This window comes from Penicillium canescens, assembly GCF_028828765.1.
Source record: "Penicillium canescens strain IBT 15451 chromosome Unknown utg000003l_segment0_segment0, whole genome shotgun sequence".
In the NCBI taxonomy this organism is placed as follows: domain Eukaryota; kingdom Fungi; phylum Ascomycota; class Eurotiomycetes; order Eurotiales; family Aspergillaceae; genus Penicillium; species Penicillium canescens.
In genome coordinates, this window is record NW_026703965.1 from 2073113 (window position 1) to 2092272 (window position 19160).

Consider the following 19160-nt stretch of genomic DNA (forward strand, 5'->3'; position numbering starts at 1 on the left):
TGTCTTGTCAGGGGAATTACAGTTATCGGTGGAGGTAACAGGTTGGTTTGGAGAGAGTTGTGTCTAAGAGCGCTGTTGCTCGACCTCCATGTTGCCTCCAGTCAACTCGGCCACTCGGGCCTTGATACGGGCGACACGAGATTCGATGGCTAGGCAGAATGGTAAGTATTGCGGAAGTAATGACAAAGTTATGGAAAACTTACTCTCTTCTCCGCTAGTATCTCCCTCATCAGTACGCTCTGATTGACTAGTCCGGGTCGTAGTCTCGGTCTGCTGCTCCTGCTCCTGCTCCTCCTGAGCAGCGACAGCCCGCTGGGCAGCAGCCTCACGGATCGCCCTCCATCGGTCCTGTTCGGGGTGGGCGGCTTCGGACGAGGTACTAGTCTCGGGTCTGGTGGCATGGCCGTTGGACGGGGTCTGGGAAAGCTCGGTCTTCTCTTCTGCGGGAGTGGGATCTACAGGTGACACAGGTGTTACAGGTGACTCCGGAACAAAGGAAGGCTGGTCAAGAAGGGGGCCCTGGTCGAACTTGGAGAACTCCTGGTCGGCGGCATTGCGTTCGTTGGTGCCAACGCGGGACAGGGCATCGTATTCAACGGCACGTCTGGTCTTTGGCGGCGCACCGTTTCCATCCTGGGAGACGGAGGGGCGGGTAGGGGTCGGGGGCTCAACCACAGATTCCGCCTTGGGTTCCTCAACACGCTGGGGAGTTGAGGGCTTGGTCTCAGAGACGACGGGCTCGATCGCAACGGCAGCTTCCTTGGGAAGAGGCTTCTTCTTCACAGGAGGTGTCTCCTGAGCTGCCTTGGTCTTGGCTTCGAGGGCTGCACGGGCAGCTGCCACAGCTGAGGTGGCACCAGTGTCCTTCATAGGAGGCTGGTCGGCCTTCTTCTTCGCAGTGAACATGCTCTTGAAGCCAGTGTTTCCGGTCTTCTTCTTCACCTTCTTGCTTGAATCGTCTGACGACTCCCGGGCTTCAATGGGCTTTTCAACGACAGCGGGCTTTGTGCTGGTCTTTTCCTCTTCGGGGCTGGTGACCTTGACAGTCTTCTTCGCTGGCTCAGGGGATGGAGGAAGAGGGGTGGCAACGGGTGCATTTGTGTCTTTGGGAGGTGGTGCTGGAGCATCCTTGGTAGTGCTCTGCGCGGGAGGCGCAGGAGAGCTAGCCTTCTCAACGGGTGCTTCAGGGGTAGCAGGCTCAGCGGATACGATTTCATCCTGGACACCGGTGCCAGCGTGGGAGTTACTAAGGTATGCCGCTCTGAAGGCACCCTTGTCGTAGTTGGTAGTCCACTTCATAGCCTGGGAAGCTTCGTTCATAATGCCCGGCTGAAGCGTCATGACGGAGTTGGTTTTAGTCGAATAACGGTTGTTAACGGTGTTTGAAGGGTTCTGATTCGCCTCTGCTTCTTGCTCACGGTGCTTCTTTTGAAGAGCAGCCGCAGCTGCCTGAATTCGCTTGTGCTGATCAGGACCAATGCTGGTCTTGCTCTGAGGAGCTTGGTTGTTAGTCCGCTTGTAGGAGTCTTCAATAGAAGAGACCTTCTTAGCGGATGACTTGCGACGATTGAGCTTTCCCTTGCGGCTACCGAAGCTGAAGAACCGCTTCTTTTCGACAATCTGCGCACCGGCCTCGGGCTCGGGGGCGGCGCCCTTCACCTGCTCCTCAAGGACCAACCATTTGGTGTCACGAATAACGGTCTCGAGGAGGGCACATCGACCAAATACTGCCTTGCGGGCCGAGGGCTCATCGCCAGACAGACTGCTGATCCACACCCACCAGAATGAGTCGTCCAGATCCAGGGTATTGATACTCGCCAATTCAGCAGGTTCAAGATCGGGCTCAACGTCCAAGCTGCGCTTGTGGGATTGAGAGCTCTGGCCACGAACGGCAGCAATTGGAGGCAGTACCTTATCAGGAGGCAAGAGCAGAGGACCCACATGGTTCTTGAGGTTGCCATTCTCGTCCGCAAATCCAGAGGACATAAAGTCGGCCCATGAAGGGGTGGTAGGACGGCCAAGATCACCTCCAGATTGAGGGACGGTGTTCATTGAGGTAGCTGCACTCTTCGCAGTAGCGGGTGCGCGGTTCTCCTTGGCTTCCTCCTCATCTCCGTCAGAATCGATTGATCCACCAAATCCAATATCCTCAAAGCGAGACCAAGATGCATCCCGCAGACTGGTTGACTGCTTCGAGCTAGAGACACTGGATTCATTCGCAGACGAGATACACTTAAGAACACGGAGACACTCGTCGGTCAACGCGCGGATAGGATCCTCGTAGTTCGCGAATTCCTGCAGGTGCCAGTCATCGTCGCGGTACTCAAAGTTCTTTGCGCGTCGCAGCAGAGAAAACGGTGTCGGGGAAACATTCTCAACAATCATCACCACCTTTGTGGTTGTGACCTGCAACAAAGTGGGGGTCTCTGGGGGGTATTCGGTAGCTTCAACGAGGGATTGGAGAGAGATAGGGAGCGATGAGATGCCGGTCACGCCGCGAGGCACATCGGGGGAGAGCGAGCGGAGGTAGGCGAAGAACAAATGACTCGTAGCATCGGCAGCACTGAAGATAGAAGCATTAGTGTATCGCCTGGAAATATCAGTAGGGGTCCATACGCAGCCCAGTTTTTGTAGGCAGCCTCGAAGCCATTGCCTGTGTCGATATGCTCGAACGCCCACCATCCAGCGTAACGAGAAAGCTTGCGACCTCCCAACCCATTGGACTTTCCATGGGCAGCAATGGCAGCCAAAAGATCGAAGAAGTCGAAGATAATCTTGGTGCGAGCATCAGAGTCGACACTGATGGGGATGAAAGTCGAGAAAGCATCACGGGCCATATCCGAATCTGATCGCATCAGCTCAGGCCCTTCCCGCATTCCAGTCGGACTTACCTTGTTCGCCAACTTTGAAGAGTTCATATGCCTCCCAAGTGACAACACCGCCAGGAAGTCTGCTCCAACACCATTTCATCACACTGCAAAGAACCTATCCCAATCGTTAGTGATTGTTGATCACCCCCTTGAAACGTAATCCCTCACCATCGGCTCCGTGAGCCGAAGCTCCTGCGCCAAGGCATCGCCGCTAACAGGCGAGCCCTTCTCGAACGACTGGTTGAAGTAATTGCGAATGAACGTGCGAGACGCACTCGGATCGGAGCTGGGACGGAATGGTAGGAGGAGGAACGGCGTGTCGAGGGCTGCAACAAATGATCAGCAATCTGAAGAATGACTACGTGTGGCAGCTAGCATTCCACACGGTCAGGATATAAATCCACCCACCTCGGGCCTTTAGCTCATGCACGCAGCCTCGTACGAGGTCTTGCACTTCCTCCGGCGCGACATCTGTCCGCTGCCACGCATCGGTCCATTTGGGCTTTGCAGGGCCCGAATCTACGGCTGCAGTGGGCTTTGCCTGTTTCTTCGTCGCATTGGAGTCCTTGCTTCGGAAGACTCGCGAGAAGAACGACATGGTTCCGAGGGTATTGACTTCGTCGTGTCAGTAAATGTGGGGGAGACGTGGGTTCCGCTTTTTTTTTGCTTCTGCGCAGACAAGAAAATTAGCGGATGTTTCAATTGTGCGAAGATGCAGACCGACACGTAATTAAACGGAGCAAGTAGATAGAACGTCTGGGCGTGTCCGGGATGTCCTGCAGCCCCGGGAACAGGCTCGGAATAAGCTAAGGATCCCTAGTCTAGAATTGATGTTTCTAGCCGCTATGGTGAAAACCAGAGAATCCTCAGAGATAGGAAAAAGGAGAAAGACGTTGGGAGATGAAGAGAAAATAAAGAGGAACACGAAGTCGCGATGCTCAGGGGTAAAAAGGTAAACTAACTTACCGGGTCTCGACTTAGCCACACAAAGAAGGAATTCACGTTTAATTTCCCCCAAGATCTCAAGAATAGGGAAACGGTTTGAGACCGTGCGTTGATGAGAGAGAAAATGGATGATACCGATGGTGATCATACATGCACTCCTCAATCTGGATTTGTAGACCCAAGGTACTATGTTCTCACGCCTAACCGTTTAATCCTCTCCAAGTCAACTGGTGTCTTCTAGACCTATGGGTTTCCTATGCCAGCCAATCTCCGAGCGACGATCGCGACGACTGGTCAAACAGTTGTGCCGCGCTGGAACCAATCAATCGTTTCAGATGGGGGAGACTGTACAGCATGTATATTGATACCTAACGGGATTGAACAACTTCTGTGGCATACAATGCAATCATTATGCAATCATTGAGCTACCAATCGAGATCGTAGATTGGAATTGAGCATTGGGCAATTTATATAGGGCTGGAGATATCACGCGGCATTTGTCAGGTCTCAGGAGAGTATCAGGGGAGTACCTATGTCAGTATCCTGTAACATTGAATGCCCCTTCCCACATACAGTAGTCCCAGATGATACGTTAGAGCATCTGGCAGATTGTATAGGACCGTTCTGTGATCTCTACGGAGTATGATCTTTAGATATCTTCCATATCTCCCCAGGTTGACATCATGGACCCATTGCCCGTGACCATGTCGAGCTCCCAAAGGCCAGCGATAAACATACCAATAGGAAACAAAAGGGACGACTCCACTGTGACAAGCCACTGCAGGGCCATCAGGGACTTTCTGAGAATGTGGTGAGACCGAGGATAAGTTAATTATAGATCGGCGCCTAAGGCCACAACTGAGTCAGCACGAATCTTCTTTTCTCCTTCTCCCTCGATTCTATCTTTAGAACCTCGCCTGCACCGTCAATCCCTCCCCATACAACGTGCTTTGGACTTCCTTTTTTGTTCTTCTCCTCGGGTTCGCTTTGTTAAGAACTCCGAGGGGCCTTGTTCTCCATCCCTTACTCGAGTCGCGTTATCCAAACCCCGCCGACCGAGTATCTAGTGTGTTTCATCCGTTCTTCAAAGACCTACCTTTGTCTTCCGGGGTTCTTTGTTGGCCGATCTGATATTCTCATCTCAATCTGCGCGAAAGGGCGAAAACGCTTCAGCTTTCTGCGCCGTGAGCCACCGCGCGACCACGATCGCCATCGCGTCGGGTTTACATCCACTGTGAACAAAATAAGCGCGCAAAGTAGTTCGCAAGTCGCTCCGCAACTGTCTGTGCTATTCTCTCTCAATCTCTCTATTGGTGCGCAGTTTGTGCGCCCATAGCCGTCCACCATGGGCCGGAGAAAGATTGAGATCAAGGCCATCAAGGATGACCGCAACCGCTCCGTGTAAGCTGAGCTATCGAGTCCATGATTCAGCTCGTAACTAACCAGAGATTTCTGAATTTAGTACGTTTTTGAAGCGAAAGGGTGGTCTCTTCAAGAAGGCACACGAGCTCGCTGTTCTCTGTTCCGTCGACGTAGCCGTTATCATTTTCGGTCACAACAAGAAACTATATGAGTATTCCTCGTGTGACATGCACGATGCTCTCGGCCGCTATCAATATGTGGGTAATCATACTACGCTCTTCCGACTCTTCTGACTGATCGTGATCTTTAGTTTGGCCCTCCCCATGAGCACAAAGGACCGGAAGACTTTGCGGGCAAGAGAGACGACGATGACGAAGAAGACGAGGCGTCGCCAGCTCCCGAGGATATCCAAGCTGTTCAACAGAATCACTCCGCCATCCCCCCTCATCTCCAGAACCAGCCTGCTTTCCAACACATGAACCATGCACCGTCCGCATCCCCTCCGATCCGTGGCATGCCACTAACACGACATGGTACACCGCAATCACAAGCTTCCCGACCCTCTTCTCGGAATCACGTTCGTCGAGTCAGTTCAAACTTGGGCCCGCAGCAACATGGCACGCCGCCGCCACCCCCTGCCTCCCAAAATGGAAACTTTACTTACATATCAAATCAACCGATGTACAATCAGAATGTTCATGCGATGAACCAACAGCCTCGACCCGGACAGTTCGCACACTTTGGGCACCCACCGGGGCCGCATCAAGGGACACCTCCCATGCACGCACACGGCTTGCCACAACAAATGCCACCTCAACATCAGGGGCCCCAGCATTTCCCACAGCACGCTCATCCTGTAGGAATGCCTCCGGGATCTCATGCGCAGGTGCAGCAGGTTACGCAGGCATACATGCAAGAGCATGGTAGAGGTTCAATGCCCCCAGGATTTGCACCCGATGGCCAGCAAGAACGACCTTCCATTTCTGAGCCTCAGGACGACTCGGGTGGGATGAAAACAGAACACAGCCAGTCGCCACCGCAAGTGAAGTCTCTATCCAAATCACGAAGCATTTTTACGCCTATCGATGATCGAGGATCCGTGCTTGCCCGCCATTTCGGAGCAGGAGCATCATCATATGAGCCCCCTCATAATAGTCATTCTCTCAGGTCTGAAGCATCGCCTGGAACAAGATCAATTCCTGTCAGAGCTGCTACGGAGACCCCTCGTCCAGCGTCAGTCGCCTCTTCGTCGGAAATCAAACCACCATCAAGGACAAACAGTGGTACACTGCCGTCGAAGAGACCACAGCTGAAGGTTCAAATCCCGAGCGAGAACTCTGATGGAGGCAGTGCTACAGCCGAATCATCGCGTGATTCTGCTGGGAATAAATCTTCTACTCCGGCGAAAGGCAGTGCAGAAAATGGGCCCTCGGGCGTTGTCTTACCCCTCCGTCGCCCTCAGCCGGTGCAATATTAAGCGCCGGGGCTTCGGGTCCTCCAAATCCATTCGCACGCCCTCCGCCGCCCGTTGCTGCAACCCGAAATGACTCCTACGGAAGCAATAGTGGCAATCCAAACAACAATGGGAACTCAAATAATATAGAGACCCCCATATCTGCCCTTCCGAGTCGCTTTGTGTCCGATGCCCTTCTTCCCTCACCTTCCAGCTTCTTCCCCGAATGGGGCTTTGGTCGCTCGGGTCCCGATACCAACATGCTGCCCAGTCCCCTCACCTTCCCGACTCCGGCAGTACCAAGCGGTCCCAGCTTTTCTCGAGACGACGAACAAGACAAGAAGAGAAAAAGCCCAGACAGCGGGTCCACAAGTGGTGAAGGTGCTCACAAAAAACCAAAAACATAAGGCCTGATCTTCTCTTGGGGATCATCCCCTTGTAAAGTGCCGGTATCTTGATCAAGAGACATACCACTTATTAATTTCTTGTCAATACTCATACTCTTCTGGGAACTTTGAATATCTTTCCTCATCCAGGCCATTTATCCTCTATACCCTCGTCCTTATTCGTTCCTTGATCCCCTTCTCTCTTGTCTACTCTTTATGACGTTTCTCACATGGATTTATTTTGAAGTGATATACCAGTGCTGTCTTGTGTCAACTTTCCTCTCTTTCTTATCTCTGAGTTTGCGCTGTTGTGTGGTAGAAACCGGCGTTGGTCCATTCTTCCACTGTTCTACTGCTTTTATTGTTGTACATAAAGCAGGATCTTATTTTTCGAAATGATGCCAATCTTTATCTGCCTGCTCATTCTATCCCTGTGTAGCTTCAAGTAGCAAAGTAACTTAGCCTTTCCACGTACATGTACCCCATCCCCATGACAATAAAGCTGTGCAACCATGTCCTCCCAACATGTAGCCCCGTTGCAAATTAGACCATCCAAGACTTCCCACTTCCGAGCCTCACGATCCAGCAATTCGGTCCCAATTTCGGCGTTCGGTGATTGAAGGCGGGTGAAGCAACGAACAAACACCGAGTGGAACATGACAACTATATAATGACCCCTCCCCACTTTTGTGCTTTTGATTCCCCCAAGGTATTCCTCCAAGGTACATTTCAAAGCCCAAAGCTCAGATTCACCATGACTCTCACCGGAAGCTGCATGTGCGGCGGCGTTACGTACGCTGCTGAAGGTAACTGAAGCGCATATCGTTTCCGGACCTCGCTAACGCTATTTCCAGTCGACAAATACCTGTCTGCGCTTTGCCACTGCACCGATTGCCAGAAGGTATGACAATGTACACCCCGAAATGACAATAATATTCCCACCGAAGAAAACAAAACCCTCTGATACATTGTATTATAGTGGACTGGCGGTGCCTTCACATCCAACGCCGTTGTTCCCCGCGCCAGCGTCAAAGTGACCAAGGGTAAAAGTCCCACTTCCCCAGATTGCCTCACATGAATATATCTAAGATTTTCATTTATTTATATAGGAACCACCAGCTCCTACGACGCCATCGGCGCAAGCGGCAAAATTAACAAGCACTTCTTCTGCCCCACCTGCGGCTCCAGCCTCTACACCGAAATCGAGATCATGCCCGAGATGACCTGTATCAAGGCCGGGACATTGGATGGCGGCGAGGCTAACCTTGGTGGCAAGATTGATATCGAGTTCTATGTTAAGGATCGTCCTAGTTATCTTGCTCCTGTTGTGGGTGCTAAGCAGGAACAGACTTTTGGTTGAATTGATGCAGGGGTACTGTACTATATGGATGCAGTTGCGCCAAGAACGACTATTTAACAGGAAAATAACAGCCAATTGTAGAGGTCAAAAGTGATTGTAGTACATGTAATACTCCGTACAGCAGGCGAATTGAGGCAATGCAAATTTGTTATCGTTAGATTCTCCACTGTTACATTTGCGGGGCTCCAAAACTTTGTTAGAACCTGCCACTTCCGAACTACCCTGGCTACAAAACTACAATATATCCTCAGCTATTCACAAAACGGGGGTATAAATAAAACGCCAAAATGCCCCAATCATTCCTCTCAACCCGCGCCCAAACAGTCGTCACCAACGAATCCACCAATCCATTCCACGAAGTGACAAAAGACTCATGGAACCCAACCACAAACCCAACAGGCTACATAAACGTCGGCATAGCTGAAAACACCCTAATGCACACTGCCTTCCTAAAATACATAAACAAACCCCTGGCCCTCCCAGCCAAATACCTAACCTACAACGAAGGCGGGTCAGGCTCAACACGCCTAAAGAACTCCATCGCGGCATTCCTAAACAAACACCTGAAGCCAGCAACCCCACTGCAGGCCAGCCATCTCCTGCCCACAAACGGCCTTTCGTCTGCCCTCGAGCATGTTTCTTGGTCATTCGCTGATCCAGGTGAAGGGATTCTCCTCGGAAGGCCGTATTACGGCATGTTCATCCCCGACTTATCATTGCGGAGTGGATCTGTTGTTGTACCTGTTAAATTCGACGATGTTGATCCGCTGGCGATGGATGCCGTGGGGAAATACGAAGAAGCGATATTGGATTTTCAACGGCGGACGGGGAAGAATGTTAAAGTGCTTATGTTGTGTCATCCTCATAACCCGCTTGGAAGGTGTTATCCGCGTGATGTGCTCGTGGCGTTGATGCGGTTGTGTCAGCGGTATCAGATTCATTTCGTTAGTGATGAAATCTATGCGCTGTCTGTTTTTGAGAATGGGGTTGATGAACGACCTCCGGCTGTGCGCTTTGAGTCTGCTTTGTCGGTTGATTTGACCGGTATTATTGACCCCAGGCTTGTGCATGTGCTTTGGGGGATGAGTAAGGATTTCGGTGCGAATGGGATTCGACTTGGTGTTATTATCTCGCAGGCGAATCGCGATGTCCATTTTGCTTTGGGGGGTAGTACGCTTTACTCTTCCATTTCCGGGTTGACGGATCATCTTGTTTCGGTTATGCTTCAGGATTTCGAGTTTACGGATTGGTATATTCGGAGGAATCAGGAGTTGTTGGCTGAGGGGTATGCGTATGCGACTACTTATTTGAAGGATCATGGGATTGAGTATGCGACTGGGTGTAATGCTGGGTTCTTTGTTTGGATGGATCTGGGGAAGAGGTTTTGTGAGTTACATCCTGGGGAGAGTGAGGGTGGGGATATTGGGGAGAAGGTTATGCAGCGGCTTTTAAAGAAGAAGGTGTTTTTGGCGAATGGGGCTTTTTGTGGGTCTGAGAGGGATGGGTGGTTTCGGATTGTTTTTACGCAGGGGGATGAGCTTTTGAGTGAGGCTCTGGCGAGGATTGTTGCTGCTCTTGAGGGATGATTTTGTATTTATAGTGGTATGTACTTGGGTTGGCTGATTTACTTGTTCGGGTATTTGACATAACGTTACACCTGTAGACTTGAAATGGCTTTGCATTTAAGAGAGGTAGATACATAATGTATACATCGATAATAATGGCATTGAATGTGTGAAGACTTGTCGAATATATGCCTGTCGCTTGCCAGGCCAGAGTTCACTTCTACCAAGTGTTCTGGTTCAATGCTATGTCCACCCCTGGCAAACCTTACAGAGCAAAACACCTTCTCTAGAAGGTTACCTATTTTTTGGTAGCCATCTTGTCTCATATTCTGAACGCCATCATATTAAGGAGTGTTGGGCTTGTGGATCGCTGTTTGGGTTGATACCGTGATGCCTGATGATCTAGTTAGGGTTGGCCCAGCACGTGACCGATTTTCGGAAGATCCCTAAGGCTGGACCAGCAATTGAGACTTCAAATATGTACGAAAAGGTATGGAAAATGAAATTTGAATTTGAAAATGTGGAATAAGTTATTTGTTCATCAGGTTTCATTATCATGTTTCAAAAAATACCCAATGTGGGCCAGAGATCTAAATACCAACTCCGTGTATGTACAGGAACCTCAAAACAAGGTGGAGTTGGGGAATGCAAGTAATTTTGTACTTTCTAAGGGGATTGAATCACCCATAAAGCAAACAGAAAATGGAAAACAAATCGCTGGGTCATGACAGCTGAGGTATCACAAGAACGCCGAGGGTATGCAATGGAGAAAAGATGCAACGCAATGAGATATTAGACAGGAGGAGCCAATTGGGTCTGCAGTGCCTGAGAGAGGGCCTCCTCCTGGCGCTTGCGTTCCATCTCCATCAGGTACTGGGCATACTTGGAGCGAGGGTTGTGGATACCACACTCGGTCTTCTGCTGACCCTTCCAGCGACCGGAGCGCTCGTCCTCGTTGTCAGCAACGGGCTGGGTGGAGTGCCAGTCACCAATGCTTTTGTAGCCACGGTCGAGGAGCTCGTTGTATGGGACGTCGTGCTCCTTGACGTATTGCTTAACTTGATCGAAGGACCAGTTGGCCATGGGGTTGATCTTGATAAGGCCGGCCTCGTCAACTTCGATGATGTCGAGGTCACCACGCTTGCCACCCTGGCTGCGGCGACGGCCAGTGAGGACGGCGTGAACGTTCATCTCGCGGTAGGCACGCTGGGCGGGCTCAACCTTGGCAACCCAGTCGTAGAGAGCATCATCGGTTTCCCAGAGGCGGTCACCGTACTTTGCCTTGAATTCCTCGGCGGTTTCAGCGCCGGCAGGCTTGTACACGTGAATGTTGTTGTTGGGGTAGCGTCTGCGGACACGGTCGACCAGAGACAGGGTCTCGTCGAAGTGGTGCAGAGTATCAAGGAAGATGAGGTCAACCATCTGGGGGCGAGGCACCTCCAGCTTGGATAGCATATCCAGGGTGACAAGACCAGTCAGACCGAAAGCAGTGGTCTGGAAAAGGTGGGGCAGAGAAGTAATGCACCATCTCAGGATCTCTATAAGAATGAGTCAGTAACAAGGGTCTTTTAAAAGAGGGGTTATGAACATAAAACGAACCTTGAGGCTCAAGGAATTGCAACTGGCGGTTGAGGAACTGAAGGTGAGGCTTGGTGAAGACAATCTCCGGGACGTAGTCCTCGCTGGAGCCAGAGCCAGCACTGACATAGCCAGACTCAGTCATGGCATCGTGAGAATCAATGCCCTCCATCTCAGAGGGGTAGCTGACGGGCGTCTTAGCCGGCATTGTGATGTATGTGTATGATGTATAGAGGATGCAAAAGATGATATGTAAAGAACAAAGGATGAAGCACCAAGTTCAAGGAGGCAAAGTGGTAAGAAGAAGATGACAATGAGCGAGACTATAAGAACCGGGGGGCAATCACGACATCATGCCGGGGTTTCGTGCCTGGCATCTTCTACATCCGATAGTTCCAGGGCCATTCTGCCGAAATCACGACATTGCTAATCACCGCTTGCCCAAAACGGGCAGAATTGCTGAAAAATTTGGCCGTTGATGAGCACGCAATACTTGCGTCTTGGGTCGGTGTGGGCGCCCGTACAGCATTTTGTATGTCAATTCAGCTGATAAATCCGTCGACTTTCCCGGTCGGATGCCGATGTCTTCGAGACATCTGTAGAATCCTGCAGATCTTGCATCTATTTGACGTATGACTAACCCCGGAGTTGGTAATTGATGCTGAGCAATCTGGGGTGTAATCACTCCGATCACGATCTCCCTAGTCTATGATGTTAGCCGGTTTCTATAAGCTCGGAGCTAAAAGCTAAACATACCCGGACGTATGATGACCCCATGCTGTAATATGAGGCAAAGCCCACACACATAACTTGATATGTCATGGTGGACCTGGATGAGTTCTCCATCGCTGAAGTTTGGTTCCTCCATCACCTCATAATTCTGCCGGGCGGTGCATCGCAGGGTGTCACGTGTAGGCACATCACGTGTATGGCTCACCGATGACCGTTCTGCCAGGCGGTGTGTTTGGTGGGACCGAATCCACGTGCCCGATCGACAAAGGAACGTTTTTGATCTTCCCAAGTGCGGGTTCACTTTAACTTACGATAGCTCCCTATTTCCCAGTTCCCGTTTCTTGTAGGCCATCATGACAGAATCCAGCCGTCCGATGCGGCCGTCCCTCGGCCAGATGCGCAGCAGCTCCTTCCTGCAAGACCATCAGCAGTATAAGCCCATGGCCCCAATCAACCCAATCAACCAAAGCATTGGCGAGGTTTTGGCGAATCAGGTGGACGAGAACCTGAAAATCAACTCGAACCCAATCAAGCCAGACCCAGAACGTGTCACCGACAGCGGCGTCATTCACAGCATCTTTAACCATCAATCAAACCCGCTTCCTAGCGGCACGTCGCAAATCGTCGCGACCATCTACTATAAATCCTCCAGCCCCGTCCACCCCAACATTCACCCTGATGTGGCGTCTGCCTCTAACGACCCGCTCCCGCCGCCCATCATCCCCGAGGGCTCGGCCCCAACAGACGATATGGAGAAGATCCCGCGCGAGCCTCCCATCCCAGAGCCGGAACCACTGGATCACCTGTACGGCCCTTACGTCTCGCAGCTGTGCTTGACCAATTTCCTTCAGATATTGGAAGCTCTGCCCACGCCCTACCAGCGGATGAACACCTCGCACCGCTGTCTAGACCGCGACGAGCACCCGCGCGTCGTGGAGGTTACTTTCTCTCCCCCGCCAAACCCTGAGTATCTTTCATTCCCGGATCTGCGCAAGCACGAGAGCATCTGGCGCTTTGAGCGCGAGTGGAATGTCGAGGTTGTTCTGCAGAAGGAGAGCGTGTTCCGCCGCCACAAGCGCCTGGCCGTATTCGACATGGATAGCACCTTGATTGACAACGAGTGCATTGACGAAATCGCCAAGTTCATTGGGGTCGAGAAGCAGGTCTCTGTATGTTTTTATCGAGATTTTGCGCTTAAGTCAGTCACTAACATAGGCATAGGACATCACCGAACGCGCCATGAATGGCGAATTGGACTTCTCTGCATCGCTCAAGGAGCGTGTTGGTCTACTCAACGGTGTTCCCGCTGATGTCTTCGAGAAGCTCAAGTCTGTTTTGAAGATTGCCAAGGGTGCCCGTGAGCTCTGCCATGCGTTGAAGACTCTGGGTTACAAGATTGCCGTGCTGAGCGGCGGCTTCCAGCCTCTGGCAGAGTGGCTCGCTGAGCAGCTCGGCATTGACATTGCTGTGGCCAACCACGTAAGTAGAACTTTCTTTTGCAGGTTTGGACCTTTACTGACCTGTCATAGCTCGAAATCGACGAGGCCACCCAGACCCTCACCGGCAAGCTCGTGCCGTCATACCCCATCGTCGACGCCGCACACAAGCGCACTCTCCTCAAGTCCATCGCCGCCGAGCACAACATCCCGCTCTCACAGACCATGGCCGTCGGCGATGGCGCCAATGATCTCCTCATGCTTCACGCCGCAGGCCTCGGCGTCGCCTGGCGCGCCAAGTCCAAGGTCCAACTCGAAGCCCCAACCCGCATCAACGGCGAGAGCCTCGTAGACATCCTCTACCTCCTCGGCCTGGACAACGAGGACATCGCAGAGCTGACCTCCGGAAGCCAATGAAGCTTTTAATGGGTACGGATGAACTCATTCCAGTAGAACATTTGCTGTATGCGAGAAACCGTGCCCTTTCGTTCATTCCCTTGGACAAATTATACCCCCACCACCATCGGATTGAGCCCAAACCAGCAACCACAGAGCTGTAGTTGAGGCTGGACCTAAACTTCTTCTCATATCGTGTTATTCGAGATTTTTCTGTCCTTTATCTTTACTTTTACCGTGAGCGGAGAGTCCAGGTCAATGAAGGGTAGGAGTTGCATAGTTCCCAGCATGGAATTCGTGTATAGCGTGACAGCGGTCTCTATTTCTGCAATGATGGCGGTCATTTCGTCTCTTATAGAGTGCCAGTGTATGCCAAGGATGTAGGCTACCTTGGTGGCTACAGTGAGTCCCCTCGGGGAATCCCGTGGATAGAGTCAACTAGTGCGAGTCAAAGAGTTCGAGCAAGGCTCGGATAATGATTCTACAATCATAGGCCATAAGTCCTTTCGCACCCTGCATTTACATAGTCTACATGATTAGACTACCATTTTCAAACAACTACAACCCGAGGTACTCGAAAATGGGCAAAAAAAGGCCAAAAGAGAGGCCAATATAGGCGAAAACAACGCATGAAACGGTATACTGGTTTTGAGGCTTTCTTGTAGAGACTGTCCAATAATCAGTGGCACTGTATACACTTTATGACCCCCTGCTGTATGATATTGAGAAGTAAATGAAAGTGAAAACGCGACACCAAGTTGATTTCTAGCGCAGCATGATATTGGAATTAAGAACAGGCAAGAATAGGCCACGCATGACTTCAATGATACAATGTGTTCCTGTGAAATGTTGAAATGACAAAAAGGCCAGCAGACAAGAACAAGAAAAAGTACCTTATATGAAACCCCCAAACCGACAACCCAAAAGATGCAAGATAGCGCCAGCAGGTAAGATGATATGAGCACGAAGTGGAAGCAAAACAGGACGGGACAGCACGAGACACAGGTGACACAGGTGGGAGTGTGTAGGTTGTTTAGATAACAAAGACGGAAGTTTGTTGAAAAAAGATGAAAAAAAAAAGCACCCTAGTGGGTAGCATCGGCGGTAGCAGTGCTCTGATCGACAGTGCCCTCAGCAGCACCGGAACCAGAACGACGCTTCTTAAGAACATTCTCAATGAACGCCTCACCAGCCTTGTAACTGCTACGCACCAGGGGACCAGAAGCACAGTAAAGGAAACCCATCTCAAGAGCACGCTTGCGCCACATCTCAAAGCGGTCGGGGGTGACATACTCGTGCACAGCCATATGACGCTTTGTAGGACGCATATACTGACCAAAAGTCACAACATCAACATTAACAGCGCGAAGCTGGCGGAGAGCATCCCAGAGCTGCTCATCCGTCTCACCAAGACCAAGCATAAGCGAAGTCTTAGTAATGAGGTCCGGTCTAGCCTTCTTAGCAGCATCGAGCACGCGAATCGATTGCTGGAAAGTAGCGCGGCGATCGCGCACGAAAGGTGTCAGCTCCTCGACCGTCTCGACATTGTGCGCATACACATCCAGTCCCGAGCGCGCGACCAACGCCGCCATCTCCAGATCTCCGCGGTAATCGCCTGTCAGACACTCAACTAGCATGCTGGGCTTCTTCTGCTTGATCTTGATGACTGTTTCGGCGAAGTGGCGCGCACCGCCATCGACTAGGTCGTCTCGGTCGACGCTGGTCAGCACCACGTAGCCCAGACTCCAGCGGGAGATGGCTTCGGCGGTGTTCTCGGGTTCGTGCGGGTCGAGCGGGGAGGGGCGCGGGAGGTCTTCACGCTGCAGAAGCGGCATCCGCGCGTGCAGGTGTCGCCCATTAGCATGATTGTTGCTGTGGCGGAGGATTTGTCGCTGCCGCCCCAGCAGTCGGAGATGTTGGGGCAACGGGCTTCCTCGCAGACGGTGTGTAGGTTCAATCCACGCAGATCCTTCTTTAGGCGTTGATAGTTCTTTGAGTCTGGGATGGGGGTTTTGAGCCACTCCGGCAGGCGAGTCATTTCCTTTTTGCGGCCGGCTGGGCCGACCATTGCGGTCTTGAGGGCGTAGGCTTCAGCTGGGTCGAGGATCTCATCTTGGCCTCCAGATACGAAGTCTGCGAAGGAGGGTCCGGCGTTCAGTTTGTCTTGGAACTTTGTTGCTCGCCGCCGTGTGGTTCCCGGTGTGCTGGTGGCGGATGGGGAATCCGTTGTGGCATAGGTGCGGCGGGTGAAGGGGGCAATTGCTGTTGATGCGGGGGATACAGTGGTTCTGAATGACGACAGGTGTCGTAGGCTTCTTGTAGGGGCTGCCATGGTGTGTAGGTGTCTATGCTATCCAAGATCGCAGGTGGAAAGTTGAGGCACGCAATTCATGCAATTCTGCCCGGCGGTGACTACTTTCCCGCGGAATGACAAAGCATTTTGCCTGACCATTCCGAGTGACGCGGGCAACTATGGAGCTTTCATAGGAGATAGGAACTATAGCATAGATATGGCGATCGTGCTGGTTGAAACGCGACTGTGATTATTGTTTCTATGCTACTTAAAAAAACTAGTTATACAAATCTGTGTCCACAACGCAAAAAAATTACCGGAGCCAGTTCCAAAGAGCGAATCGCAATGCAAGGGTATGTAGTAGAGCAGAAGAGATCAACAAGATAGAAAAAGGAAAAGGTTAGCGTGAGCGAGGGTACGCTGTATCACCGGAAGGCCAAGGAGATTAGAATCAAGGATACGAGAAGGAGATGAAAGAGATGAAAGGAGAGATTGAAGGAAAGTTTGAGAGAAGGACTGATAGAGACAAGGAAAGATATATGCAAGGAGTGATCAATTCTATGCATTGGTTTCAAGAACCTGCGCAAGAACTTCGACGGCCGATTTGAGGGTAGGATCGGACCGTCCACAAATGGCGAAGAGAAGGTTATCAATGATTCGCTCGAGCTCACGTCGGAGGTCAGCACTGCGAGATCCAAGTACACGGTTATTCATCTTGCCAGGAGATCCAGATGGGATCTGGATCCCCAACGTGCTATAGGCTTTTGTTGGTACAGCATCAACAGCGTAGGGGTCGTTCCTGGTTGAAACAGAAGGTTTGCGGCGATGGATTGATGATAGAGAAAGAAGGTAGTTGCGAGCTAGGAGAGCTGCGCAGAGACAGTCGAGGAGGTTTTCAGTGACATCGGGGAAGATAGTACGGAAGGGCCTGAGAAGGGCCTTCTCGTCGTTTTTGCGAAGGAATACAATGACAGGTGAGGTGAGACGGAGCATGTGTCGAGGGAAGTCTTTCACGGAATGATCGAGCTCATCTAGGGTCCATTCGTGATCGTCCAAAGTCCAGTCGTGGTGCCATAATCGTTGTTTCTCGTCCTCTTTGTCGGACATATTAGATGATCCCACTGGTGAATGGAGTGACCTTTGGGATGATGCTTTTGGGCTCACACTGCCCGATCTGATCTCAGGATGTGGGAATGCTTCTCTTTCTTCGTGCGACGATTCGGGCCTTTCGCAGACGACAGTAGACGTAACGCTGTCCGAGGTGAGTGACCCTGGATCTGTATATGCGTCGTCGTCATCTTTGCTGTCGTCATAACTCTCTATTGAATAGCCAGAATCACGGGTGCCATATCCACTATCAGACATATCGAGTGGAGTGTCTGGACTAAAGGCAGACACCTCCTCTTGTCGTTGGTCTGGTGTTGTAGGTATGATCTGTGGCAGCAGGGTTGGTGGCGGGGGTAATGGTATGGAAGGTGATGATTGTCGAGCAATATCAACGAGTTTTGGCTTCGTTTTGCATGCGCTTGCAACAACGAACCGCTACAGGATGGTCAGCTTTCATTTTAGATGGGGGGATCGACGATAAGAACCTACCACAGGCTCTTCTAGAGCTTTGGCACCTGGAATGATATCCAGCTTTGGCATGGGTGGATCATTCTCGACAATTTGGACCTTTCGCCGATTGACAACCCGTGGAGGTGTATCTTTGTCATTTATTCTGTCAACCGGTACATTTTGCAACCATCGTTCGCAGTAAGAGAAGTTGCTCGGTACCCAGCTAGCTTCACTTGAAACAGTCGTAGTCCTGGGGCGTTGAGGACGCGGTGAGCTTCTTTGCGAAAGGCCCTTCTCACTGTAGACTGATTTTGGAGACGTGATAGACATCGAAGTCCTCCCCTGTTCTTTTGGTTCTTCTTTATCTTTGGACTCACATTGCCGTAGGAACTCCGAATGTGCTTCATGAACATTCATGACGTCTGTTCGGTGCTGTTCTTTCCAATCGGGAGGACGATAGGCTCGGTAGCTGATCTTCTCCTCGTCAGATAGAACACTCAGTGCTGGGTCCTCGTCCTGTGTATTCTCGGCGTCGGTCTCGGTCTCAGTCTCCTCCTTCGAATTGTCTGATTCATCTGATGACTTGCAGTCAAAGTATGAAGACTCCGGCCCCGCGCTTGCGGGCCGTGATTCTGATATTGGTGGACTTGGTAGAAGACCGAACGCTGCCATACTTGCGCAAGTCAGGTTTTGATCCGAGCGCCATGTTCGCAGACTGTGGCCGGCCGGCGGCTTTGATGTCTTGTTGGGCTTTTCGGGAAAACAGGGTGCACTATCAACCGACGCTGGTGATGTTGGGAGCATTAATTGAAAAGGTTCTTTCATCCTTCGAACCGATCGGAATGGCGACATGCAGGCTTGGCCTCGTTCCGCTGGCCGCCGTCGTAATGAGGTTGAATATTCATGAGATTCTATACGAGGCATGACTGGCGACGGAACAAATGATAGCGAAGGAATTTGTCTGCTGCGCCTCCGAGGCTGGTAGGTTGGAGACCATCGGCGGGGTGATGGAATGGGCTCGGCAATTGTGGTCATCGCATTGTGGCTCATACAAGACGAGTTCGAGCTCTGATTCTTTATATGAGTTTCGATGGGCGGTGGAAAGCATGCATTATTAGGCATGTTTCTAACACCACAGTCCATAGTGGACAATGGTGCACGCGGCTGGAAGAAGCAGTCGTGTTGGAAATGAAAAAAGCAAAATAGGTTGCACAAGAGTTACCCAGA

The 19160-nt window shown here is 51.3% G+C and overlaps 9 protein-coding genes across 9 annotated transcripts; 4 read left to right on the forward strand and 5 right to left on the reverse strand.

The window, feature by feature from the left end:
• Positions 1-63: 63 nt before the first annotated feature.
• N7446_004223 (DUF1708 domain-containing protein) lies at positions 64-3468 on the reverse strand (the record flags this gene model as incomplete). Its single annotated transcript, XM_058512972.1, has 6 exons — positions 64-149; positions 204-2563; positions 2617-2845; positions 2892-2985; positions 3039-3196; positions 3279-3468. The coding sequence occupies 6 exons, from the start codon at positions 3466-3468 to the stop codon at positions 64-66; spliced, it is 3117 nt and encodes a 1038-aa protein (XP_058374301.1).
• Positions 3469-5160: 1692 nt separating this feature from the next.
• On the forward strand, positions 5161-6654 carry rlmA (SRF-type transcription factor RlmA; the record flags this gene model as incomplete). The annotated part of the gene is made up of 3 exons (XM_058512973.1): positions 5161-5216; positions 5278-5434; positions 5488-6654. 3 exons carry the CDS (start codon positions 5161-5163, stop codon positions 6652-6654), a joined length of 1380 nt encoding a protein of 459 aa, XP_058374302.1.
• A 1104-nt stretch (positions 6655-7758) lies between these two features.
• On the forward strand, positions 7759-8383 carry N7446_004225 (GFA family protein). The gene is made up of 4 exons (XM_058512974.1): positions 7759-7822; positions 7871-7917; positions 7996-8059; positions 8126-8383. The coding sequence occupies exons 1-4, from the start codon at positions 7771-7773 to the stop codon at positions 8374-8376; spliced, it is 414 nt and encodes a 137-aa protein (XP_058374303.1). The 5' UTR covers positions 7759-7770; the 3' UTR covers positions 8377-8383.
• A 280-nt stretch (positions 8384-8663) lies between these two features.
• On the forward strand, positions 8664-9962 carry N7446_004226 (pyridoxal phosphate-dependent aminotransferase; the record flags this gene model as incomplete). Its single annotated transcript, XM_058512975.1, has 1 exon — positions 8664-9962. One exon carries the CDS (start codon positions 8664-8666, stop codon positions 9960-9962), a length of 1299 nt encoding a protein of 432 aa, XP_058374304.1.
• A 504-nt stretch (positions 9963-10466) lies between these two features.
• On the reverse strand, positions 10467-11727 carry met16 (phosphoadenylyl-sulfate reductase (thioredoxin); the record flags this gene model as incomplete). The annotated part of the gene is made up of 2 exons (XM_058512976.1): positions 10467-11479; positions 11541-11727. The coding sequence occupies 2 exons, from the start codon at positions 11725-11727 to the stop codon at positions 10734-10736; spliced, it is 933 nt and encodes a 310-aa protein (XP_058374305.1). The 3' UTR covers positions 10467-10733.
• Positions 11728-11949: 222 nt separating this feature from the next.
• On the reverse strand, positions 11950-12341 carry N7446_004228 (uncharacterized protein; the record flags this gene model as incomplete). The annotated part of the gene is made up of 3 exons (XM_058512977.1): positions 11950-12115; positions 12161-12225; positions 12276-12341. 3 exons carry the CDS (start codon positions 12339-12341, stop codon positions 11950-11952), a joined length of 297 nt encoding a protein of 98 aa, XP_058374306.1.
• Positions 12342-12604: 263 nt separating this feature from the next.
• Positions 12605-14104, forward strand: N7446_004229 (phosphoserine phosphatase SerB; the record flags this gene model as incomplete). Its single annotated transcript, XM_058512978.1, has 3 exons — positions 12605-13420; positions 13473-13730; positions 13781-14104. 3 exons carry the CDS (start codon positions 12605-12607, stop codon positions 14102-14104), a joined length of 1398 nt encoding a protein of 465 aa, XP_058374307.1.
• A 1064-nt stretch (positions 14105-15168) lies between these two features.
• Positions 15169-16415, reverse strand: N7446_004230 (lipoate synthase; the record flags this gene model as incomplete). Its single annotated transcript, XM_058512979.1, has 2 exons — positions 15169-15975; positions 16026-16415. 2 exons carry the CDS (start codon positions 16413-16415, stop codon positions 15169-15171), a joined length of 1197 nt encoding a protein of 398 aa, XP_058374308.1.
• A 257-nt stretch (positions 16416-16672) lies between these two features.
• On the reverse strand, positions 16673-19076 carry N7446_004231 (uncharacterized protein; the record flags this gene model as incomplete). Its single annotated transcript, XM_058512980.1, has 2 exons — positions 16673-17918; positions 17973-19076. 2 exons carry the CDS (start codon positions 19074-19076, stop codon positions 16935-16937), a joined length of 2088 nt encoding a protein of 695 aa, XP_058374309.1. The 3' UTR covers positions 16673-16934.
• Positions 19077-19160: the final 84 nt, after the last annotated feature.